Source organism: Amblyomma mixtum, chromosome 3 (genome assembly GCF_055824585.1).
Source record: "Amblyomma mixtum isolate Tamu chromosome 3, ASM5582458v1, whole genome shotgun sequence".
In the NCBI taxonomy this organism is placed as follows: Eukaryota; Metazoa; Arthropoda; class Arachnida; order Ixodida; family Ixodidae; genus Amblyomma; species Amblyomma mixtum.
The window spans coordinates 373,009,577-373,035,834 of NC_143014.1; the positions used below are offsets into that span (position 1 = coordinate 373,009,577).

A 26,258-nucleotide genomic window follows, 5' to 3' on the forward strand; every position below is an offset into this window, starting at 1 on the left:
ACAGTTACTGCGTATTCCCTTTCCTCAAAAACCGATTTTCAATTTTATGAAGGAACGCCATCGCCCGTTCGGCGCGATGCCTTGCCCGTGGTGCCACGGCTCAGCGCCCAGCCACGCTGGCCTCGCGAAGCGGCTGGCGTAGCGTAGCTCTCGCTACAAAAATGTTCGAATTATAGAATGACCCTCAAAAAAACTGACAAGAACTACTTGCATCGAGGCAAATTTATTTGGTGAACGGCTGGGCAATGGCAGCCTGCTGTGGAGATAAGACAATGACTATTTTTCATCATATTTCTATCAACGGTTTATTACGTGTACACTGTTGAAAGCGATGAAGCAGAGAACACTAAGGGCCTCCCTGGCAAGTGTTCACCAGACAAAGAGCGAATGGCATGTGAAAAGTGCACAGTTTCGGCACAATTGAAAAACGGCAGAACCACGCGCATGGAAGCGAAGGAAACGCACAGCGGCGTCAGTCAGCACCTGAAACGACGCGCAGCTGGGCTCAATTGGCGGGCTGATGAGCATTCAATCATCGCTGCTGCCGCGAGCTGGCGTGAAGCTCAGGAAGGCGAAACCGAAACTAAGCATTCGGACTACTGTTGGGCAGGGTTGTCTATTTTTCGTCGTGCTTGCCACTGTAGGCACTTCACAGGTGCGCAGGCGAGACTGCAGCACAAAAATTAAGGTCTAAGTAGGGCTGCTTTAATCACCGCTTGCAGTGCCTGTCATACCTGGATGCGACCTTCCTTTGGGAGCCCATTCTAATTAACTGGTGCAAGATGCGTAGAGTCCAAAGTAGCGTGCATCTGACGCCACTGACTTACATGGATGTTGGTGGGGCTGCGCCGGCAGTTGGGATTATCTGGATTTCCAAATTATAAGGGTCAACGAGCCTTTACTGCACAATAGCAGTTACAGTAGAACCCCTCTATAGTAAAGTTGCTCGGACCAGCAAAAACCTTTACTATATCAGGGTCTCGACTATATCAGTAGTTGGTGATGGCAGGGCTCTGATTATGCTCTCTGGCCGCTTACTAACCATGAAGTGTTGGTTTATAAAAGAAAACACTCAGAAATACCTTACATCCTGCTCTTATTGTCTCTTTTTGCGATAATTATTTATTTTCAGTTATCACATGTTATAACGTTTTCGACTTGGTTTACGTCTTGTGGAAGTACCGCATTTGCACGAATACAAGGCGGCTACGAATATAACGCCCAGTTTGATTCCATGTGAATACCAAAGCTTTGCATGATCAAGGCGTCGTCTTCCGTGGCCTCAGTGTCATTCAAAAGGTAGCAGTCAAGAAAAGCGCACAACACAGTGAAGCGTGGCAAAACCACCTACGCAGTGCCGCTGCACCTCCACTTCTTGCTGCTGCTTCCCTGTGCTACTGTGCCTAGCCCTCACTGCACTTTTACTGCCTTTCCTTTCTTAGTGACCCGCGGCGCCTTGTTTCTACCTTCATAGCCAGCTTTACTTCTTCCGTGCGCGCCGCGCGCTTTACCTCACGACCTCAAGGTCATCAAAAAGTTGGTTTTTCCTCGCGGCTTTCGAGCTTGGTGGTGAAGCCACCTCAATGAGCGCCGTTTTATTGTATTTGGTATCTTTAGGCCTCGCGCACCTCATTCATCGCGATCATCATTCCGAGGGATGCACACCGCCACGACCAGACGCTTTTTACTATAGCCGTTTCTTTAAAAATAATCTTTACCATAACCGGAAAAAAAAGTACAGTCATCTACGGAAGGCGAAATGGGACCGCAGCTTCACTTTACTATATCCGAGTTTTTACTATAACCGAGTTTACTATAGCAGGGTTTTACTCTGTTAGAATAGTTGACTTTATATCAGCACTGGATTGAAAACACTGCATTTTAAATACAGCAAAAACCTGCTTCATAATGCAAGCTTTCTAAGTCGACATTTCTTAAGTTTTTTTCTTACCCTGATGCCCTTTCAGAGGTATTAACGCTTCCTCCCACGGACCCTTCTGGGTGGCGTCCTTTGCAGCATTTGAGGGGCCAGTTCCACATCAAGGGGAACACACTCCCATCAAGACCGAGTTCAGGGACATTGTAAAGCTGCCACAGCATGAGACCCACGTGAACACACCCCCCTTTTGTTCCCCACCCCTCACCATGAGCATTTCTTGGCAGGCTTCAATCTCCTCCTGTCCGGTGAGAAAAACCAGGATGTCACCCAATGGCTGGGTGATGTGGATCTGCAGCACTGTCACCACACATGCATCCAGGTAGTCCGCCTCGGGGGCCTGTGGGCAAAAAAAAAAGGACACACTACTCAGCATACATCCTTGTAAAAATAAATGTGCCAATTACGTCCTTTGCAGCATGGCTTTCATTCTGCTCCACACTCTCTGACTTGACAAAAAAACAGCAGAAAATGTGTGCGCATGACAGCAGGCTACCACAAAACCCCCTTGACACAGCACTAGGCCCTTGCCAAAAATTGACACAACTGGGGGGGGAAAAAATGCTTCTGGAACAGCACTCTGATATATCCCAACACACAATGCCATGCAGTGGGGTTTAGCTCTTCCCAAAAGCTGCACATGGGAAGGGGGGGGGGGGGGGCTCAACTGAAAAAGCCACTGAGCGAGGTAGAGCTGCTTCAGGGAGGATAAACACATTTTTGGTTTAACAATGCGACAGAAAAATTCAATTACAAATTATTTACTAGTGCCTTAAGCATCACTACACAGAAAGAACACACAATGACTGTACTCCTTAATTAAGATGGTTACTGCAAACAAAAAAGGTTGAATTTCACAAGACCTTACAGATTAACAATTTTTCACGACACTGTTCTTCAAGTGTAACAGAAGGCACAAAGTGTAACAATAACACTTCTGCCTAGCATTCATGTTTTTAAGTGATGATTGTAAACCCTGCCATTTTTGTAGATGGGTCTCGAGACATATGGGTAGACCATAAAGCTAAGCAATATTTTTATACTTCACCCTTTTTGTAAAATTACCAGCATGTCAAAATGGGCTTCCTTGTCTTTGTGAACACACTGACACAACAATATATACAGAAAACTCTGCCCGATTAATTAGGGATAATCTCATAAATTAAATTATTTTTGTAGTTAGAAAGTGTAAAATAAATCTCTAAACTAATTTTTAACTACATGTGCTGGCCCAAATTTAATCCACAAATGGCCAAGAACGAGGCTGTAGACCTGTTATCTTTGAAATTACTGTTAAAAGTTTTTTGAACATTTCGAGTTGACGACCACTTCGCATGTTTCAGATCCCCCCTATTCGATACATCGAGTCCTTTTCCCAAACACTAGATCCAAATCAGATTGGCATGACTTAAGATGATGCTCTGTGAATTATAGCGATGTCCCAAGCATTGTCTGAACTGCTCCGACATGCATAATGAATGGCTGCAATAATGACTACAAATGATGAGACAAACCTAAAAATGTTTGGCACAGATTCAGAAAGTGAGACCTGGGTTGCAATGAGTGGGTAACGTTGGTGACATTGAAACACTGTGTTGCCCACAGTAACTGCATGCAGTGAGGACATAAAAATGACCAGCTTCAAAACTGATTTGTGTAGAAACAAAATTCCACACGCCCACCAAACTTAGTGAAAAGGGAGAACCTGCAATAAGTTTCATTGAAATGCATACACTTCAAAAGCCACTGAAGCCGTTTCAGGGTGAATGATTTCAATGGCACAAGGGCAGCTTTGGCCAAGGAGGGAGCCAGAGAAGCCGACCACCAGGGGAAACCAATGCCCACTTCACAGCACTTTCCTAATTGCCTAATCAGAAATAGTCATCACTGGTTTTGAAACTTGGAGATGATATTGTTAAATGATTTCTGCCCATCACCAGTAATCTGTGTATAAATAGCGAGAATAGCTTCATTGGCACTTGAGGGCAGGAACAGCAATATCATAATTCAAAACAGGGCACTCAGCAGACCTTCGTCTTGGCATATGTTGACATCCTGAAGCGACACGTGGGGTGGGGTGGGCTCTGGATTCATGCGCTCACAGGCCTGCACTGAAATGCCACAACCAGGATTCCATCCCACAACCTTTGCATCCTGACAGACTGAACAAGAGTACGAGGGCCACCACCTCTTTTCATCCCAAATGCGGGCCTCTCTTGGTCATATTGGTCGAAAAAAGAAAGCACTGGAATGAATAATACAGCATACGCCCATTAACCAGCACTCTCTTCTGGAACAGTTTCACACTATAAGGTAAGCTTGATTCAAAACCCAAAACTCAAAAAGGCACACTCTGAAAATCCGTGCTCTTTCCCAGGCGAAAACCAAATACATCATCAACATCATGCTGCCAATTTACCATTTACTCTAATAATACATATATCATAACATTCGCATGCTCCTGCCAGCATACCAAGATGCAATCAGCCCTGTAAACACATTTTGTAAAAGTGCAGGCTATGCACTTTTCTTGCTATCGTTTCAATTTCCTTGAGAAACAATCTTGTGCTCGTCGGGTATTTGGCAACAGTTGCTTCTGCACCATCACCAAACCTGCACAAGAGACGCCACAGCACACGCACCTTGGTGTAGTAGATGTCCACAGGGAACCTCCTTCCAGGGATCTTGAAGATGGGTGCGTCATCAAAAAACTGCACACGAGAGAGACAGAATAAGCACTCCAAGCACATGCTCATCTCACTTCCCTGCACCCAGTTCCTTACATCTGTTCTTTAGTTCTCGGTAGAGGTGCACATACACCAAAATTGGGGTTCGAAGTGAATACCTGGAAATATGATTACACTTATCTCAAACTGAATGTTCTGTCATGAAACATGGCTGTCAAAAGGTGCAGGAGTACTGCATGGGAGAAACTTTGCAGGTGTACCATACCTACGCTCAGCTACTGTGGCAGAGGCACTACTGAAGCCGCAAAACACATTCCCTACTCTTTGACAGAAGCCAACAGCCACAGAAACCAAGGGGCACAGGGGATTTTTTTTTATTTATTTATTTATTTTGTGGTGTTGATCAATTTAGAATATTACTGAATATGTTATCGCTTAAAGTAATTGATTAGAAAAGCAGAAGAAAAAACAACCACATGCCGCCGGTGGGATCCGAACCCACGACCTCCGAATTACGCGTCCGGTGCTCTACCTCTGAGCTCTACCTCTACCTACTCTTTGTCACAGTCCCATCCCACACTGAAAAAAGGCATGGCCATATATCCTTTCCTGGTGGAGCGAACAGAACTGAACAACCTCAATGCCTCATTGTACTGCCCATCTGCATCCGTGGGTGAGCTGCTGGACAATTTCAATTTTCTCTCCGTGAAGAAGGCAGCCCCGCAAGAACTTGATGGTCTGCAGGAAGCCACGCTAGAAGCAGCTGAGAGATGTAACTAAAACCCCCTGTGGTGCAAAATTTTAAATTCTGCAAAGTGAGAACAAAGAATCTGAAATATTCCGCAGGAAGCTTCTTTACCCAGAAGCGTTCGGTGCTTTGCCTCAATGACCCAAGGTTGTTGAGAAGTTGGCTTTTCCTCGCAGCTCAGAAGCCCAGTGAGTGAGCTTGCTTTGGGCACCTCAAAGAGGGCATTTTGGTGGGCCACACTTCATCTCACTATTTGTTTGCAGCACTGTGAAAGGTAGAGCTCTCTCATCACATCAGGGCGAGAGGTGGAAATGCTGCAGCAGCCCTTTCATTCTTTCTTGGAGGCTGAAATAATTTGCAGTACCTTCATCATAATCGTCAGCCTGACTATGCCCACTGCAGTAGAACGGCCTCTCCCATGTCTCTCCAATTAACCCTGTCCTTTGCCAGCTGCAGCCGCAATATATCTGCAAATTTCTTAATCTCATCTGCCCACCTAACTTTCTGCCACCCCTGCTACACTTACCTTGTCTTGGAATACAATCTGTAAAAATCCCACCTATTGCGCAATGCATTGTAACCCGCGCAACTCTAATACAGTCGATCCCGGATATATCGAACTCGAAGGGGATCGCGAAAAAGTTCGATATATCAATAATTCGAAATATAAAATATGCCTATTAGACGCTTATTTTAAAACTGCGCAAATCTCGAACAATTTCCCGGGATCGTAGCAAGTGGGAACTTACCGATTTACTCCTCTCAAGTCCACAAAAACGAAAGCACAACTCCACGATCAGCGCCCTTTATTTCGCAAGAAAAAAGTCAGTGAGCTTTGCTTGCCTCTTCCTCTGCACCATACAGTTCATTAAGCTGTCCTCAAGCTTGTTGATAGTATCCAAATGAGAAAGTCCAGTGCCCTCCATTGTGCCACAACAGCGACGAATGACGCTGAATGCGGATGCAAGTTCAGCCGCAGTGCATGGCGGCTGGGCCTCTTCGCACAATCTTCGTCACTGCTCGTGTCCGCTTCCTCGGTATCGATGATGTCAGCCACGATGTGAGCATCAGAAATTAGGTGTCTGCGGGCCTGCGGCCAGCAGGTTTTCCCTCTTCCCAGCTCCTTATGGCCATTCCCATTTCCTTTCACACCCCCCACAAAGTTCCCATCAGTGACTAAGAGCGCAGCTGTCCAAGGCCAGCGCCGCGTGAACTCTTATTAGGAGAAGCCCATTTGCAGGAGCGCGCGCTAGTGGAAGAAGCCCACTTCCAGGGTGGCGCATTTTGGGAGAAGCGCACTTGCGGGGGCTCGGCATGGCACGGAGTTCGATATATCAAATATAGGGTGCACAGGAGTTCGATAAACGTAAACAAATTTCCTATACTTTTGCATGAGATTCCCAAGGGGATTCTACATCTGTTCGATATAGGCAATAATTCGATATATCCGGGTTCTATATATCCGGGATTGACTGTATACGTGTAACAGTGGGCATTACGACATACGAATGTCCTTCTTGCTAGTCCTTCTCACTTTAATTTTGCTTCTACTGTCTGAATCAAGCTCTTGGAAAGATGTTGGAGGTCCTCTGTGACAACCTCAATAACCCTTGAAGCACCAAGCATCCTGTCTCAAAGAGCCCCAGCCTACAGACCTTTTCGCGACCCTTGGCAGCTGTGGGGCGAGCTCAACTGTTTCAATATGGCCCTCGCGTTGAAAGGGTCTATACTGCAATGGGATTCCATTCTGCACCCCTCGAAATTGAGGCCTTGACAGAAACGTGAATGCAGTTCCATTGCATTTCTCTGTGCAAGTGTCGCAGTGAGTAGTTGGTACCTGACCTTGCACATTACATCCCTCTAGGTGAGGACAGCAGCCCTCACTATCGGGGCAGCAGGCCCGCTCTTTCCTTCCCCCTTCTTCAGAGGCTTTGGCCATGCAGACTGACAAGAAACTCACCTCCGAGAACTTCTCAGCATCCAGGGTGGCCGAAGAGATGAGCAGCTTAAGGTCTGCCCGAAACCGCGAAATGTCCTTCACCAGGCCAAACAGGATGTCCGTGTGGAGTGTGCGCTCGTGTGCCTCGTCCACTATGATCACACTGCAGAAAGCACACAGCCCCAGCCCCATGCCTGTGAGCACCACTGGCCATGGCCCCATCTCAAGAGACTGGCGTCCAGCCCCCAGAAATAACTGCAGGAATATTAGCAACAATGCTAAATTCTTTCTAAAAAAAATTCTTCACCTTGATCAAGTAAAAAAATCTTGCGCTGGCAGCACCACAATGTAAAAGCACTTGGAAAGCAGCAAGACAGCAAGTGCACAAGCGAAACTAGGGTCATCCCAGACATCTTGTTGTGATGTGCCTTGTAAATATTTACTTTAATTATGTCATTGCAAAAGTATGCACCTTCCTCCTACTTTTACCTTGTATAATTATGTGTTGTATTTTGTAATGAGAATGTATGAAGTTCTTGCTTCTTTTGCCACTTGTTCTGAGCATTGTGTCGGGTGCTTGGGCCCCGTCAGGCAGAGTGCATCTGCCTTTTGCCCCTGTATCCGAGACTTTGTTGTCTGAAATAAAGATCTATCTATCTATCTGCGGCCTCTTCCTGGTGCATTAGTGATCACCGATACTTCAAGCTCAAAAATACCCCCACGGTGACCCCTTTCATCACTGGCATGTCTGCGCTAACACTGCAGACTCTTGCAATGCTCCACCCGGTATATTTTCTTTCTTTGCTGGAATCTGTGAGCTGGCTACCAATTGAGTCACGTGCTTCAGTGTGCTTGCATGGCCTCTGCCACTCTCGTGATGCTGTCCTCTGGCCGAGTCACGGCAGTCGTTACACAGGACAAATTGGTGGTCAGGGTGAAGGACCTATATTTGGCTCCTTCAAGAGATACTGAACAAAAATCTGAAAATACTGAGAATTTTAATTTCTAAGATATGACTACTCAAGTATACAGTCATCATTCAGGTTAGTTTTGAACGGGTGGCTTGCATTTTTAATGTTTCGAGAGTTGCTGCTGGGCAGCACTCAGAGCATTCCTGGCTACGAGTTGGTGGACATGACATCAAGCCTACTCTCGGCAGCACCGTAGGCAAGCTGGCTGGCATATCTGAAAGCAGCATTCTATGATATACCTGCATGCTAAGTTTCAGCAAGATATGTTGATAAATAATAATAAAAAAAAGTTTTCAAGGCCCTCGTACCCTCTAAAATTGGATAGATCGAAACTCGCCGGATGCAGTACTGCTGTAAATTTGAATCTGTTGTTGTTACAAGGGGTTTAACATCCCAAAGAGGCTCAGGCTATGAGGCTATGCCGTAGTGGAGAGCGCTGGATAATTTCGGCCACCTGGGGTTCTTTAATGTGCACTGACATCGCACAGTACATGGGCCTCTAGAATTTCACTTCCATTGAAATGCGACCACTGCAACTGAAATTGAACCTGCATCTTTCGGGTCAGCAGCCGAGTGCAATAACCACTGAGCCACCGCGGTGGCCAATATTCGAGTTGAAAAATGATATGTCATTTTTTCAGTTATACAATTCTAGTACAATACGAAAGTAAAAAAAAAATACTACAGCTAAAGCATTTTTACTTTTTTTACAGCAAAGCACATGCACAAGGTCCTGAGATTAATCACCTTAGGCAAAAGCAAATAGTAGCAGTGTTTTCACAGTGTTTATTAAATTCAGTGGCCTGATCCTTGCTTCCGAAGGAAAGCCTTAAAAGGGATACCGCATTTAATTTTAGGCGGTCTAATTTTCTACTGGAATGAAAGCTGGAGTTCCTAAGTAGACTGAAACCGCATCGCTTTTTGCAAAAATCCAGCGGAAAGCACTTTGTCCCCTCATTTTTTCCCTTGAACTAGTAGACCCGTCGGCTGCTTCGGCGTCACGGCATGCGCCTGCAGCAGCTGTGTGGATGCTACGCGTCACGTAGGGGACGCGCTGTGAGTGCTGCTGCTTGTGTCCGGAGTCCTTTGAGCTCGAATCTGATCCATGTGGCTACCAGGCCAGCGAATTATTCCACTAAAGGCTGTAACAGTAGTGTGGCGGAGGAAGGGATGCGCCATGTCATGCCTTCCTAAAAGATGCTAAGCTGTGAAGAATGGATCCGTGTGTTGCAGCTAACCTTCGTGACAAACCTTCTAGGTCCAAATTTTTATCACGGCAATTGAACCGACAGCGACTAAGATATAGATCTGTTCCGAATCCATGTCACTGAAATGGCAGTGCCTCAAACCTGACACTTTTACGTACATAATGTCACATATGCTTGTGAGGGAGACGTTCTTGAAGACCTGGAGCCAGGCAGGAGGAAGCGGTCGTTGTTGTTGCCCTTGATATAGCGGTAATGGCGGTCGATAAGCTATATAGCGCAAGTGCTACGTCGCTGTCTTCTAGGTAAGCTGTGTGCCACCTCGCAATCCCTAGAAAGCGCAAGACCGAAAGCATGACAGCTGCGCTTTAGCGAAAAGGGGACCGAAACCACGTGAAAATTACAGGTAACTTATAAAGACCGCAGAGTTTACGTAAAATATGTGCACTCTGTAGCACATATTAGTGCGCATAATTACAAAGGTTATGAAGGCCAAAAACACAGAAGGATTTATTACATGCGTATTTTCCTTGCCGAGAGACAGCTCGGAAGTATTTTTACTGGTTCCAGTTTTTTCACTCATTCAAACAACCTCCAACGGAAAATCATCTCAGATGCGACGCGAAACAGAAATGGACATTGTACACACACTTGTCTCCCTTATTTCGAATTCGCAGCCACATTTACCAAAAAAACCACCTGCAAGCAATAACTAGGTATGCTTGAACAGGTAGAAAAATAATTATATCGTGTAATAGTGTTTTCATGTGAGCATGCGCAAATGTTTAAAAAATTGGGAGGAGAACTCCTTCGCTCATGCCCATCAGAAAGTAACAATGTTGACAATTTACTAATGAGGCCAATGCCACAAGAACCACGTGCCAGATCCCGTTCGTGGGAGGTACGCATGCAAGTCTGGCAGTGTAGTAACAGCTCTCCAGTCACAAAAACTGCGCGCTGCATACTTTTTCGCCATCCCGATGCAATTAAGTTGGCTGCTTTTATATGTCGGGCACTCACTCTGCTGTTTGTGCTGCTTACATGATGTGTAAGTCCTAGTTCAAATCCCCACCGCCCGGTCCCGGCGCCGCGGCTGCTCTCTTTGTGAAGCTGAAGCAATGAATGAAGGTGATGCCTTGATTTACCTTCAGCAAAGGAAATCTTTTAATATCCAATTCAGGAAAACTTGTCTGGGTCATATCAGATTGGATTATAATATGCACAGCTGCCTCTGCTGGGTGCGCGCCTGTGCGAAATGTCATCCTCCATGCTCATTTTACTCGTTGTTGCTCGATGGAGTCACGGGGTAGCAGCCGCAGTTCTAGAACATGGCCATTTCGATATCTGAATGATACAATCATTACGCCCACTGCCACTTTGTAGGCTGTAACTTTCTATCTGTTTCACATTTCCATGCCACCAACTCTGAAATTCCAGGCGTGACAGCTGAACTGATGCCAGCACGGTGCGACGGGAGAAGGACGCCACGAGACATGCGATGTCACGCACGCCTCCCGCCTGGGCGGGCGGCAACTGGTGTGCGTGCACAAAACCTACAAAATAATGCCATCTGCGCAAAAATACATGAAATGAAGACTGAGACCTTATATAATCGCACCTTTTTAATCCAATTTAGGTGATTTTACAGAAAGTCGTAATTTAATGCAGTATCCCTTTAAGCTTAGAGTGCTATAAACATGGAACGTGCCCACACCACGGGCGAACTACTTCAAGCAATCTCTATCGTACACCCTCCCTGCTCTGTTAAATCGATTGGAAGCAGCATCTTTTGATCCATCTGGCAAATCCAAATCTGCAATTAAATTGTTTTTTTCACAATGCCAACGTGATGTGCGTAATATGCGTTGATGTCCATGTGTTGTTTACTGTTTGGTAAACTTTGGTAAAAGACTTTGGTACTGTGTGGTAAAAGGGCTTTGCCAGGCTTAGAGCCAATACAAAATAACTGAAAAGGACACCCGTCGCACCCACAAGGCTCGCAGTCGACAAAACCCAGAAATGCAACCACAGTCAAGTCAGAAGCGGATCAGCACAGTAGCCAGACCAAGAAACGGCAACGAAGACCTCGCAGGAGCAAGAGCAGGGCTGGGCAACAACGTGTAAAGGGTGAGGCTTCAACTTCCGTAACTTTTGCACGAGATTTGTGCTAAGAGGGCTGAGCTAGAGCGAGTGTAGGAAGTGTCAGGGTGAAGGAGCCGCCGTTGTCGTCGCCGGCTAACACCGATTGTTTAACTGGACTGTTGCCTAATCCAATCATTCTTTTTTTTTTTTCTTTTTAGAAGGCGTCTCATTGTTCCGATGCAAATGTGCATTCCCCTCGCTACCATCTGTGTGGTCGAATTGCATGCACTCATCACGAGCCTCTTGTTGTTAGCGTGGTGAAGCCTCCTAACACGGATGCCATTCCTTGTGAGGAATGGCATTCGTGAAGGAGGCTGCGGAAGGCCTTACTATTTCAGTTCTGCTGTGATATTTCCAACAGTGGATATGCAGAACTGCAAAAAATTACTGTTACCGTGCAGTTTTTATCAAGAAGCAAACGGCCATTGCCTATTTTTTATAAATTAAATTTTCTGCAAGGCAAAACGGATTTTTGAGAATTTTTTTGCAGACATCCGATGATACGACTTTTAATAATTAGGATATTTCTTCCAGTCCCTTGAGGTCCACTTAACGCAGTTTTACTCTACTGGAAAACCAGTGCATTACTCGTAACTTTTTCAACCCCAAAACCAGTCGGAGGCCGCTGGTTAGTATACACATCAGTGCCTTTCACCCACATTTTGCGTTGTGCTAACATTCTTAGCTACGCCTGCAGAGAGAAATAATTCCAAAATACCAAGAAGCTGACCTACCTGTAGCTGGCCAAATCTGGCTCGGAGAGGAATTCCCTGAGCAGCATGCCATCTGTCATGTACTTGAGCACAGTCCGCTCTGAGGTGCAGTCCTCAAACCGAATGCTGTAGCCCACCTGCGTGACAACCGTTTTCCCACTTCGTTAACCACACACGGGCGGGATTTCTGCCGACAGCAGCTCTTGTGCAGCGGCACCAAGTGGAAAAAGCTATGTAGCCCACACCAAAGAAGCAACAATGGGACTGGCTCTTACTGCAACAAATCGGCAGTATTTACAAGTCAGTAGCACACAGCTGTAAAGGTCACAGAGGCCTTGCATCAACATTCCATGTCTGCCGTTTAGCAGCAACCTTATTCGACAATGTACAGCAGGCTCCTTTTAAGGCCAACAATTCAGAGCCTTATAGTTCGGTTCAGCTTATCAGAAGTGCTAAAAACATATGAATGAGTCCGAGTACATGAGTACCTAGGTACCGTTAGCAAATGAGGAGAAAGTCACACGAAAGCACTCCAAAAAGAATAAAAAAAATCCTTTTTGAGTGTTGTGTCAGGTTTGATGGTCTATCAGCCCTTTTCGTAAATCCCACAGTGCCTTTAGGTAGCCACACAGTTCTTTTGAGTTTCAGTCTTTTCAGCTCGGATGGAGATTTGGCTATTTGTTGAAGACAACTTGCAACCTACAAACTCACCATCATCATCAGCCTGACTAGGCCCACTGCAGGACAAAGGCCTCTCCAATTAACTCTGCCCCGTGCCAGCTGCCACCACCCTATCCCCACAAAGTGTTCCCGCAAACTGCGCTCTAGAGAGCAGTGTGTGGCTAATTACAGGTCACATCCAAGGCCAGCCCAATTGGAAGAATTTCCACACCCTTTGACTGTGCTGCTGTGGCACCATGCAACATGAATTCAACATGAAAACCACCTCCGCTGCAGCCTTGCATAAATGCACACCAATGTATTCAGGGTGGAGCCCCTCAAGGAGGCGCACCCACCCAAGCGCAGCCTTTGCAGCTGTGTGGTTGCACTTAATGAGCTCAGGTTGTGGTACCCCCACCTACCCAAATCTCCCCACTCAACTCGAGGCGGTGTCATGTGAGCCACGGTTTCGCAAAAAAAAGTTTCTGCCCGTTAATGACTAGAGGTAACGGGGAAGTAATTTCACCCACATTTATTTCTCATTTGGATTTTCCTTCAGCATTTGAGTCCCGATGCATAACTGCATGTAATGAAAACCTGCATGCATACAGGTTAAGGGGGAGAGGGCCCTGAAGTCACAAAAATTTCGAAAAATGGAAAACTGAATTTTAGAAAACGCCAGATTTTGTATCTGTAAGGTCTTTTTAATAATATCTCGAAAAATTTTCCCCCGAAAACAGCCTAGAAGTAACCTTAAAAAATGTTTCTGTGACCACAGGTAGCAAAAAACTGGCTGACATTTCATTGAAAATTTCAATATTCTAAAGTGTTTTTTGACCTGACTGCCTGCTAGCAGAAACCATGGCGTTACAATGGCTTCATGGATATTCACGCGTTTTTTTGCATTGTGTTCTTTGGTAAATTCTTTATGCAGTGATGTTCCTTTATTTCTGAATTACTTTTAATTTTTTCATCCTGTCACTAATTTGGCCTAAAATAATGAGTGCATTATGCAAGCATGGATACAACATTCTGTGTAGAAAAAAATTAGGCAGCTAAAAATATTTGGAGAGTGACACTGCATAACCATTTCTTTGGGTAAAACCACGGTGTAAGAATAATTTAGATGCTGACACTGCACCCGGTGACATGATCTTGTTCACCCCTACTTGTGCGTCATATGAACGCATACAAATGGTGCCACACAACGGAGGCTTGTCTAGTACCCTTAATGCGGGTACTGCGGGATCGTTCGGTGCCATGGCGTGTACGTGTGCTTTTAAAGGTATGCTGCAATGACAACCAACACATCAGAGCCACCAGGTGCATAGCCCACTACGACCGCCCATGGGCTTGGAATGCGCCACCACGGGAGCTTGGGCAACGATCACTGCTGGAGGTACCAAACCGCAACACAAAAGCCTAGTTTAGCAGAACTTGTTTGTGCATGGCACCCACCGCAACATAGAAGCAGAGAACCAAATGTTCACGCAATGGGATGCTCTCTGGCAGCACAAAACACAGCCAAATACATCCCAAAGCGGCAACAAACGCTGGGCACACCCTCAGCCACGCCCGCCACTCCACGAGAGATTGGCCACTTCTCCGCAGCCCTTGCACGCCGCCACGGTCGACGCATGCACTAGAGCACAAACACAATTTGTATGCATTCTCCGCTGCAGCGGGCAGTCAGCGTCAACACCTAAATATATTTTTACACAGTGGGTAAAACTTAAAGAATGTCTGCAAATTCCTACCATGTTTTGTTGCCATGCCAGGCTTTCTGCACGTTTGGTATAGTAATAAAGCATATAAAAATTAACAACGTCAAAACTACTTGCGATATTTCAGTTAAATTTTTTATTTAAGCATTGAGAGGACTTTCCAAGAAGCACACAAAATTTCAATGCTCTGCACAAAAAATAAAAAATTTCACCTCCCATCATTGTGTCCCCCCTTCACATGACAAGCCCAGTTCAATCCTATGGGGTTGTAATAAGGGGGATAAACGCGTTCTCCCCGTTTAACCGTGGCTGACCATTCAAACCGCCATGCCCAACCCCACGATCGCGCCTGCCACCAAGCGCACGCCGACCACGGCAAGCCTTGCTCTGGGGGAAACAAAGGAGCGACAATGGCTGACACAAAAACTAAATTATTGCTCCAAAACCAATAACGCCACCTAGGAAAATGATAAGGCAAGGAATTGAGGTCATCCGACTCACCAGCAAGGCTACGTGTGAATGTAGGCCCACGCTAGGGCAGGGGAGAAACTCCGAAGCCGGATAAGACATGCTCACGGGAAAATGTTCCCATAAGGCCTTGCCCCGCTGGCGGAGAGCGGAACGCTGAAACGTCTGCATGCAACAAGTTCCCGAGCCGAAGAGAACTGTCTACCTTGCGCACACAGCAATCCCGCCATCCATGGCACTGCGATGCAGGTGCCCTCCCTTGTTAGTGAGGACACCGCAGAGAAGCAAACCAAAGGGGACTGAGCGGGGCGAGTCGCCGCAACACAGAGAAGTAATGCCTCTGGCAGTGGTGTTTTTCTTCCTTACGGTTCACAAACACAAAAGCAACTACCCAGCCCACTCACCTCATTTCCCAGCTTGACGCCCATCTCCTCCGAGACTCGAGCGGCCACACTCATGGCAGCCACTCGTCTCGGCTGGGTGCAGCCGATCTTCATCCCATCAGCCGAGTAGCCCTGCGAACACACAAGCAGCCGGGCTCACTCCTGCTGCTTAACGTGCTGGTGTGCGAGCCGACTCATCAAAGACCCAACCATGCTCAGCTGGAAACTTTGTGCCAGCAAAAAGCTGCTTCTGCTACCAGGCACACAGCGTGCAGCAAGAGCAGAGTGTGACGCACCAATGCTTTCAGGCCAGAGCAGCACTGGAAGTGACCTGATCAAGAAACTCTGGCGGTTCCACAGATGTCAACGAAATTTGTACTTGCCAAATGACACGGCTGAGAGAACCACACAGTTTTCTTGCAAGAGAATTTTAAAGATAGGGATTAATGCGATCATCACCGCCATCAGCCTGACTATGCCCACTACAGGACAAAGGCCTTATCTCTCCAATTAACTCTGTCCTGTGCCAGCGGCGGCCACCTTATCCCCACAAACTTCCTAATCTCATCCGCCGACCTAACTTTCTGCCACCCCCTGATACTCTTGCATTCTCTTGGAATCCACTCCATTATCCATAAGGATCAGCAGTTATTTTTCCTTTACATTACAAGCCCTGCCAAAGCATATTTCTTCCTCCTGATTTCAATTATGATGTTATTAACCCACGTTTATTCCGATCCACTATATCCTCTTCCTGTCCCTTAACATTACATCTGTCATTTTCCTTTCCATAGGTCGCTGAATTGTCCTCAATTTAAGCTGAATCCTCTCGTTAGCCTCCACACAATAAGGACCGCAGAATCATTTTATGTTTTGAAGATGCAGAGGAGGCAAAAAATCAAGAAAAAAAGAAAAAAACATTCGTACTGGTGGCAAAATCAGTCGACAAGAAAAGGGCGAAGACGTGCCGCCAAGCTCACTGTTTTGAGAAATAATTTTTGATGCATTCACTAGTCGTCTTAAAAAAGCACCCTACTTGCCTGACGCGAGGAAATTGGTGCTAGCTAGAACACACTCTTAGAAATGCATGACGTATCCAGTTGTGTGCAAAGTGCCTTAAAGGGTTAAAATGTACTGTTTCGCATCTCCTTTGGTAAAAGAAACTTTCGCAGTGACCAACCGCGCATAGTGACCCCATACAATGGCACTCGTGAGGCGTCTGCTGAGCAGTGTAAAGGAAAGAAAAAAACATATAAAACGCTTACGCTCACAAGATGGCTTCCGCACATCTTTGCACAAAACTGTGCAAGAGCTATTTTGTGAGGTAGCACTTACTTGTGGGGAAGCGGGAAAGGCAGGGCACCGTAGCGCGTGCGCTGAGATATGACATGGTCAGACATAGCATGCGCGTCACGTGCCGCGCATTTCCTCTCACAGACTACAAGGTGCGTATGCCCAAAGTGCACCCGCTCACTGATTTGGGGCTTAAAAACTTTGGGGCCGCACTTTCAACTGATGCAACGCCGCAATGCGTTATCGCGGTGCAGCGATGGCCAGATATCGGCACCATGTGCATTGCGTGCGGTGCAAGGAAACGCGCGTGGTGTGGAATTGGTAACAGTTGTGCTGCAGAAGTAGCGAGATATGAGAGAGATGCAACGCTACCATCTGAAGCTACTGTGGGATACAGAGAGAAAAAAGAAACGGTGAAAAAAGAGAACTAGGACAATGCCACTCTCGAGCAGAATAATGTGGGCTTGTTTCATACCTGCAGTCTTCAGCTCTCTTCATGCATAGAGTAATAAATGCTGTATTTGCAATTATCCACTCTCTGACAGGTTACTTTATTCGCTGTTTTCATTAAACATACATATGGAAGCACCTCGCGTGAGCATCTCGAGGCACTTGTGTTAAGACAAACTCCTGATAAAACATCTGGTCCCTTCGAATTGGTCTACACAAACATCAGAACCATTCTACCAAAATCAGATTCTTACGACAACACAGAAAGTAAAATAGCGGTGTTAACTTGCCTAAATACTGCCGTATTTACTCGCATAATTTGTGCACTTGTTTTTCCTACAACAAATAAGGCTTCAAAATGGGGGTGCTCAAATTACGCGGAGATTTCGTGTCCCAAAAAGCTCTACAAAGGTCATAACACGCAATATGGTATACTGCTGCGTATAAGTTGACCCTGCAATTTGCACTCCTCGCTGGCCAAAAAAAGTAGATGCATGCCCCCCCTATCCTTTATCCATGCTCACCTTCACCCACCCCAGACTCACATTATGTAGTTCCCTGCGTGATGGGATATAACAGCGGGTGGGCAGCTCAAAGCAATAAACGCGCAACAATACAATTGCAAAGCCAGCAGTCAGAAGAAAATGGAGATACAAGGCGATAAAATGGCGCTCCCGCATGTGGCCCAGCTGAGCAGCAGGAAACACAGCAGCCAACGGTTCGGAAGTTTCAGATTCTGACGTGACGCTCACACTTCCAAGGTTACCAGAAGTTGGCTCTTGCAGCTGTTTGTATGGGAAAGTGACCACTGACATAAGCGAGCCACATAAATGGCGCACAACTGACTTTTCTTTTATCGGAACCAATTTACAAACAAATTACCGACTCACCAACATTTACTCACCTTTCACAGTCACACACGGCCACACCGATCTTCCCAAGCCTGCCCTGTGCGCACCTGCCTGCATGCTGGTGTGCTTGCGCAGCAGGGAGCGCAAAATACACGAGTACAAGTTTTTTTTCTATAAATCCGGGTAATAAATTAGGGGTGCGCAAATTACGCGAGTAAACACGGTAATTCCAAATTATCTCCTGCTATGGTATCTTTCGTAACAATTGTGAGAATAGGCATGGCACCCTGATTGCCATTCATCAAAGCTCTCTCTGCTACCACGTAAACGTCACCTCAAGTTTGAAAATCACATTCGCTGTGATTGGCGCCTGTTACAGGTCTCGGACGCTGAATGCAACTTCAAGATGCACTCCAGTCCATAGCCACGTCGTATTTGCGTCCACTTATATTTGGCGACTTTCCTGTGACATCATGGAATGACCTTAACACATGCCTCACATTTGGCCTATCTTAACTCGTCGCCTTAACGACAAGGCAAATATCTAACATTCTCGACTTCACGCTTACAGTTCACCCTGACAACATTTCTCCGCTTACGCATCTATCAGGCCTCGGTGATCACTCAGTAATCCATGGTGCCCATCATAGTTACCTATCATGCCCTGAAAAATCAATGAAAACATCAATACTTAATGACAAAGGTGACTGTGATAGCATGAACAACGACTTCACCAAATTCTGCACCCGTTTCCTTTCAAACTTCTCATATCACATTGTCGAAACAAGCTGGTCATTGTTCAATAACAAAATGTGCCAACTCATCTGCACATACATCCCCACTAAAACTGTCACCATGCAGTCATCACCATGGTTCAACTGGACTGCTTAACAATCCAGTTCATGGAAAAAGTACCATGCTGCTGAAAAGAACTTTCCCACACAACACAAGCCAAGAAATCTTTTTTTCCATCCACATTACCCACCTATGCTTCACAAAAACCCCAGGAAATTTTGGAAGATCATAAACCCTAAACCAATACCTCCAACATCACTGTGCGATGAGCATGGTTCACCGATTACACATGCCGCTGTGGCCAAAACACTGAATAATGCGTTTTCATCTAATTTAACTAGCAAACCTGACTATCCTCATTTAGATTATCCACTCATGCTGGCGATAAACTTTGACTGAATGAACCAATTCCCTAAAGCTAACAACGTCAACTGGCACTGATAGAAAATTAATGCAAAAGTTCTCAGGAATACTACAAACGTAGCATTCTCCTTTCCCACAGCTGTCAGCAATCACTTGAGAGTGGTATTGTACCTCATGACTGGAAAGTGGGGAAAATAATTGCAGTGCACAAAAAAAGTCCCTCCATAGTCAAATAAAAATTACCCTCCCATTTCTATCACCCTCTAAATAATTGAAACGCATAATTTACTCACACATCATGAAATTTTTGCAGCCTGCCAACTTTTTTCACCCTTGTCAACACGGATTTCTGAAAAACCTAGCCTGCCCCACTCAACTGGCTCTATTTACTAACAATATCGGTTCTAATATGAATATTAACCCACCTGCTGAAAAAGCTTTCAACGAAGTTGCTCATCAGCACCTCTACTCAAACTTTCACTCCTAAACCTAAACCCTCTAGCATTCGATTGGTTCTAAACTTTTCGACCAACTGCCAACAGTTTGTGTCTTCCATGTCCCCTGCCATCTCAGGCGTACTGCAAGGTACTGTTTTAGGGGCTCTTAATCTACATTAGCCATCTTTGACTGTTGGTTTGCTAGCCGACAACTGCGCCATCAACCGGAGTATTGCTAACAGCAATAACTCTTACCACCTGCAGTTAACTGACTAATGTTTAAACGTTAATAAAAGAACTCTAATCTCATTTCATCGTCGTAAGTCATATCCTACACGTGCAGGCCACTCATGTTACAAACGCAAGCAATAAAGCTGTGTTCTGAAATGTAACCTCCGAATGGTTCCTCCTTCTGCCCACCCTAAGCTGGAATGCCCTACCTGGGACTCTGCCAAAGCCCTTGAGTCTGTCCAAAGCAGCACTTCTGAGATTACCCGTATCATACAAGTGTTGCAGCATTGAAAACACAAGCTAACCTCGCCATCGTGAAGCAGCACATAGAACAGGACTTTTCTGCTTCATGATGAATCACTGCCAACTGGCCCAACTAACCTCCCCTGCCTGGAAATATCATTTTCACCTCTGAGTCATCACAGAGGACTGTACCTTGGAAGTGTGTGCAAATTTCTCACGACACTTCGTGGCACTGCAAACACGAATGCACGGTAGCTTGCATTTTGAGTGTACTACTTATATTATCTAGGCAATGACACCACAGGGTCATGGCGGAGGAAAAAAGTGAAGGCACTGCCTGTTCCACACTTCTGAAGAAATTGATGAAAGACATCCTTGAAGCTATTTTGCACAATATAGAACAGAAAGATCAAAACAACATTGGTGTTGAGTGCAAGTGATAACTCTTTGGAAAGCATCCTGCCAACATGCTGTAAGGCACAGCCATAGGAAGGATGGATGGAACAGTGGTCGTGAGATACTTCCCTGTCAGCATGAGACACTGCAAAGGTTTCATAAATACAGTGGTTCTTCCCAGATGACAATTCATCTCAAGCTCTTTGCAACAATTCACCGCTCTCACAGCGAGTGCACTGCACTGCACTGGTGCTGCAAAACAACCAGGATGGGGGCACTCACAGCTTCATAGAGGTACTGGGGTATCTGCGTTGTTTTCCCTGAGCCAGTCTCGCCTTCAATGATCAGCACCTGAGGAAAGACAGTGCAGCCGGAGAAATTTGCAGATGAGGACAGCAAGTCCGCCAAGAAAGAGAGCTGAGAAAGCTTCCCACCATCTCCAAGTGACAAAACGCAGCAACTTACGAAACGGAGACTTACTGGCAATAGGGCTGCAGCAAAAATCCACAATGAAAAGCTTTGTGAACAAAGGCTAGCAAAACAAAAGAAGTTGAGGCGTGTAAATATAAAATTCTTGGTTGCGAAGCAAACATGAATAATAAAGATTGGTTGCAAATCTAATATTTTCTAACGGTTACGAATATTTTCAAATAATTTTGAATATTGGTACATGTAGTGCAAACTAAAGAGATATGCTTTGCCATGATACAGATACACAGCTATTAAAGAGAAAGAGATATATATTGCAAACACAGTTTGTTTTCACCAATCATCAGCATAATTTAGTATACTCATAAGGCCTATACGAGGCATTAAATAAGGGGAAGGGGGGGGGGGGGGGGGGGGGGGAATCATGCAGTAGTCGTAATTTGTCCCCTATAACACAGTCTGTGCAATTCTTTGGACAAAAACTGCATTCAGTGAAAAGAAGCTAAATACCACAGCCTGACTTGATGCACACATGAAAAAGGAGCTTACTGAATGCTGCCATCATGAAGCACTGTAAGGTGGCTTCCCTGCTGGAGGGGTGATGATTGTTGCAGGGGCTGTCAAAATGCTAAACAGACACAAGGGCAGCAACCTGAGCCGCAACGCGACTGAGACCATCGCTTCCTTCTGTGGAATGCCGGCCTAGCAGCATTCATGATGACACACAGCCCGCTTAGCCCCTGCGTGATGGGCCCAAAGGCTCTTGAGGACCGAAGGTATGAAAACAAAACCACGCTGACCATGCCATCAGATGTGGTCGTGCAGAATTGCTTTGAGCCCGATGTTGCTGTCATACGCGTCCTCTGTGGCCTAAGATACGCAGTTTCTAACTGACGAAAAGTGACAACAATCACAGCGGTCCCCACTGTCATGTATGCGCTTTTCTTCTGGTCACGCCATCTCCCCATGAACTCCTCACCTAACAAGGCTTCGCATCTAGGGCCACCTATGCAACAGCAACCAAATCACAATCCTGAATAAATCTCACTTCCTTTTCTGTTCACTACTGGGCTGGTCCGAGTCGTCAGTCTCTCCCACAACAATCAAACATAACACTCAGGAAGCAGCCCCTTATAATAGTGATCTAAAATGAGAGAGAGGGTCACTGCCAATCAAGTTCATGGTAAGCTACTGCATTAACGCAATGATGGTTGTGCCTTTGCCATGAGTGCATTATTGCAAGCTCACAAACAATTCTATGGGCTAAATCATGTGAAAAGATACTGCCACTTGGAAACATCACGTTCTTTCACCACGAGTTTAGATGAACAATAAACTGGTAATTTCTCAAAGTTTGGCAGGTTTGAATAGCTGGAATAGTGAAAGCGCGGTGCAAACTGTTTTGAATATTCACATGCCCCAGGCAAAATCCTGCCCCATTAACAGCAAGTGGGCCCCATAAGCTGCAGCTGCATTATAATAACAGACACTTGCCTGGTGGTCCGCAATAGCTTCGAGTAGGTCCTCACGGAAGGGGTAAATGGGGAGGCTACGACGTGTTTCCTGGATGGTCAGCTGCTTGCGTTCCTGTTCGCTCAGCTCGGGCCCGCTGTCCTGTGGAATGACACCCCTCGTTTGACTCTCATCTGACAGAATCTCGTTGATACAATCACGAGCAATAAAAGTGCCGAAAGCTCACAGCTCAGTGGCGACCGACACACGCGATATCAAAAGCACCACAAATGGCTTCTCCACTGTGCTTCCCCTGACAAAGGTGCATACGAAAAAGACAATTAGGAGATGATCCCAGCAACTTTCAGCCACCAGACTGCATGCGTTGCAAAGTTTCTTCTAGTTTTCTGACAAAAGCCTGCAAGCACTATAAAGCCTTGCCAACAAATGCTAACCAACACCTTTTGCAAGTGAAAGTGCCACTGAAAGCCGCCACACTCAATTCTTGAGACACGTTTTTACTGGCTTTGGGTCATACATTATTGTGGACATCTGCGCATTTGAATGTAGCAACACATTTTAACTGTGTAGTAACTTGGAGGAGCTGTACAAGCAAGACAGCCAATTCATTCATGCAACGAGCCACCAACGTTGGTATGATACTACTTCACAGCACACGATTCTATCTGCACAGGCCACATGACTTTTGCTCTGCTATGAGAAACTACTGAGATAGTTTGTCACTGACAAACATGCACAAGGAATGGAGCTATTTTTACTTGACCTGAATCATGCTGTATCCGCTTTATAAGTAGCCTTTCCGAGTTCAAGGCACAAACATAATCAGAAGACTCCTCAACATTTTCAATCCCTGCAGAACAATGCAACTGCAATACAGTAGAACCCTGCTATAGTAAAAACTCCAATAGAGTAGTCTCTGATAGAGTAAAGTGAAGCTGCAGTCCCATTTCATCTGCCAAAGACTACTGTACATTTTTTTTTGGTTATAGTAAAGATTTTCTTTGAAAAAAAAAAAACGGCTACAGTAAAAAGCACCTGGCCGTGGTGATGTACTCCCTGTGGAATGATGCCATCGTAAGAAAAATAGATACTGAATGCGCTCCTTGAGGTGGCTCCACCACCAAACTCGAAAGCCGCGAGGAGAAGCCAACTATCTAAAGCCATTGAGGCCGTGAGGCAAAGTGCGCGGTGCGCACAGAAAAAGAAAAGCTGGCTATGAACGTAGAAAGAAGGTGGCACTGAGAAAGGGAGCCAGTACAAGTACAGTGAGGATTAGGGGAGAAAAGGGCGCGCGTTCATAGCACGGCAGCGCAAAGCACGGGGAAGCAGTGACAAGAAGCAGAGGCGCAGCAGAACTGCGTAGGCGGTTTTGCCGTGCTTGACTTTGTCGCGTGCGTTTCTTAGCTAGTGCCTCTTAAATGATGCTGAAGCCACAGAAAACGATGCCAGGATCATGAAAAGCTTTGGCTTTTCACATGGAAACAAACTTGTTTCATTTTTATAGCCACGTATTCATATAAATGTGGTTCTTCCACAAGACCTAAACAATGTCGAAAACGTGACAATGTATGATAACTGAAAACTAATATTTATCACATAAAGGGACAATAAGAGCAGGATGGAAGGTATTTTTGAGTGTTTGTTTTATAAACCAACAACCAACACTTCATGCTTAGTAAGCGGCCAGAGAGCATAGTCAGAGCCATGCCATCACCAAATACTGATATAGTAAGGACCCTGATATAGTAATAAAGATTTTTGCTGGTCCGAGCAACTTTACTATAGAGGGGTTCTACTGTAAAGCTTGTTATTGGTGCATACCTTTGAAAGCACAGTGCAATCCCCGTTAAAGAGTGGATGTGGCTCCTGGCAGCATCGCTCCCTCCACACACAGGGTGGATAACGCAGCCAGACAAATCTATCTACTATCAAAGGTAGCTGCTGCACAGCATTCTCATTTTTCCTAAAAGGAACTCACCTTGTGCTTTGTTCCCGGTACCTGAAGTGCTTGGACAAATTCAATTGCGTCATCCAGAATGAGGTCGTACTTCTCTTCCTGGACAGGAGAAACAAGAATGCCCCAAAGAAGGTGAGAAACTCCAGGGGTGAAAGAAAAAAAAGACGCCTCCATCCCTGTTTATACAGTGATAAAGGCACTACATGGGATCTCCACAGTCTCCCTGCCCACGAGAGATTTTAACAGCAGGATTCGCTCTTGTGTGAGCGTTCCCTTTCACGTACAGGAGTTGCCTCCTGCACCTCCACTTCGCGGTCTTAAAGCCTTCTCTGGACAGCTTCAGCTTTGTGTTAGGTTAGTTATCTACTATGCAACTGCATCACTCTGGTCCGCTCACCTTGCGTTTCTCCTTGGCATCCTTGGCACCGAAGCGCAAGCGGGCAATGCCCATGCGCTCTTCTTCCCACTTGCGCTGCTCTGCCTGGGGCACCTGCTCCCGCTCATCAACCTCCACATACTCTTCAATGTCATCCTGCAGCCACACAACACAAGGTGATGCACTTCCAAACAACTCAAGCTCCGTGTACAACAATCTTCAATTTCGACGATTCCCCAAAGTTAATCCTACATTTTTCGCAAACTGAGGGCAGAAGGACTGTTCAAAGTAAGCATCACCATCATCATTAGCAACAGCAGCAACAGCAGCCTGACTACACCCACTGCAGTACAAATGCCTCTCTCACGTCTCTCCACTTAACCGTGTCCTTTGCCAGCTGTGGCCACCATATCTTCGCAAACTCCTTAATCTCATCCGCCCACCTAACTTTCTGCCAACCCCAGCTACGTTTCCCTTCTCTTGGAATCCCCTCCGTTGCACTTAAGGACCAGCGGTTATCTTGCCTTCACTTCACATGCCCTCCCCAAGGCCATTTCTTCCTCTCGATTTCGACTAGGATGTCATTAACCCATCTTTGTTCCCCCACACACTTTGCCCGCTTCCGGTCTCTTAGCGTTACACCTATCATTTTTCTTTCCATAGCTTGCTGCGTTGTCCTTAACATAAGTTGAACCCTTTCCGTTAGCGTCCCCATTACTGCCCCATAGGTGAGTGCCGACAGATACAGTTCCTGTAAGCTGCTTTAAGCTGTTGTAAAGTAAGCACTTTGCAACAAATGCGGCTACCTATATGAACAGACTGAATGCCTCTTAACGTGAAAGCAAAACCTCCACTTTCACAACACACACAAAGCCATGCTCTTCCACAAGCTGCTTGCAAAAAGACTCAGTATCCATTCATTTGCAGGCCAGCCAAAGCCACAAGAGGGCATGAGGGGAGCACAATCAAAACGAAATTCAAAGAACGTAAACACCAATTAAAAGCAAGAAACACTCAAAGCAGGGACGGACTGCTCATTCAGAGAACAGAAAAGTAGTTTCTGACTACCGATACAAAGTAATTCATCTGGAGATTTACTTAGAGTATGGGGGATGTAGTATAAATGGGCATGTCTGTCATATCTGGCTCGTCAATGGGGCAAAGTGAAGGGATCACGTGAGTGGAGTAGCTACACAGGTATGTTGGTCAAATGTTTAGGGGAATCCCCCAATCCGAATTTCCGAATCCGAATCCCCCAGGACGAATTTTTCTTTAACTACGAAGTTTCTGAGAAAGCTGTACAGCTTTCCTTTGTAGCCGTATGGCTGCGCTCGGGTGGATGCCAATGAGTAATTACTCCCTTATTACACAGGTATGTATGGAGCACA

General features: G+C 45.8%; 1 protein-coding gene across 1 annotated transcript in view; it reads right to left on the reverse strand.

Moving 5' to 3' along the window:
- The window catches only part of l(2)37Cb (DEAH-box helicase 16 lethal (2) 37Cb), a 76,396-nt gene that overhangs the window by 26,459 nt on the left and 23,679 nt on the right, over positions 1–26,258 (reverse strand). Inside the window, exons 7-15 of the mRNA XM_089584319.1 lie at positions 24,892–25,026; positions 24,516–24,593; positions 22,559–22,678; positions 20,918–20,986; positions 15,598–15,708; positions 12,363–12,478; positions 7,332–7,473; positions 4,579–4,647; positions 2,145–2,276 (exon numbers count right to left, since the gene is read on the reverse strand). Coding sequence (XP_089440445.1) covers positions 2,145–2,276; positions 4,579–4,647; positions 7,332–7,473; positions 12,363–12,478; positions 15,598–15,708; positions 20,918–20,986; positions 22,559–22,678; positions 24,516–24,593; positions 24,892–25,026 — 972 coding nt within the window. The remainder of the gene's footprint in view (positions 1–2,144; positions 2,277–4,578; positions 4,648–7,331; positions 7,474–12,362; positions 12,479–15,597; positions 15,709–20,917; positions 20,987–22,558; positions 22,679–24,515; positions 24,594–24,891; positions 25,027–26,258) is intronic.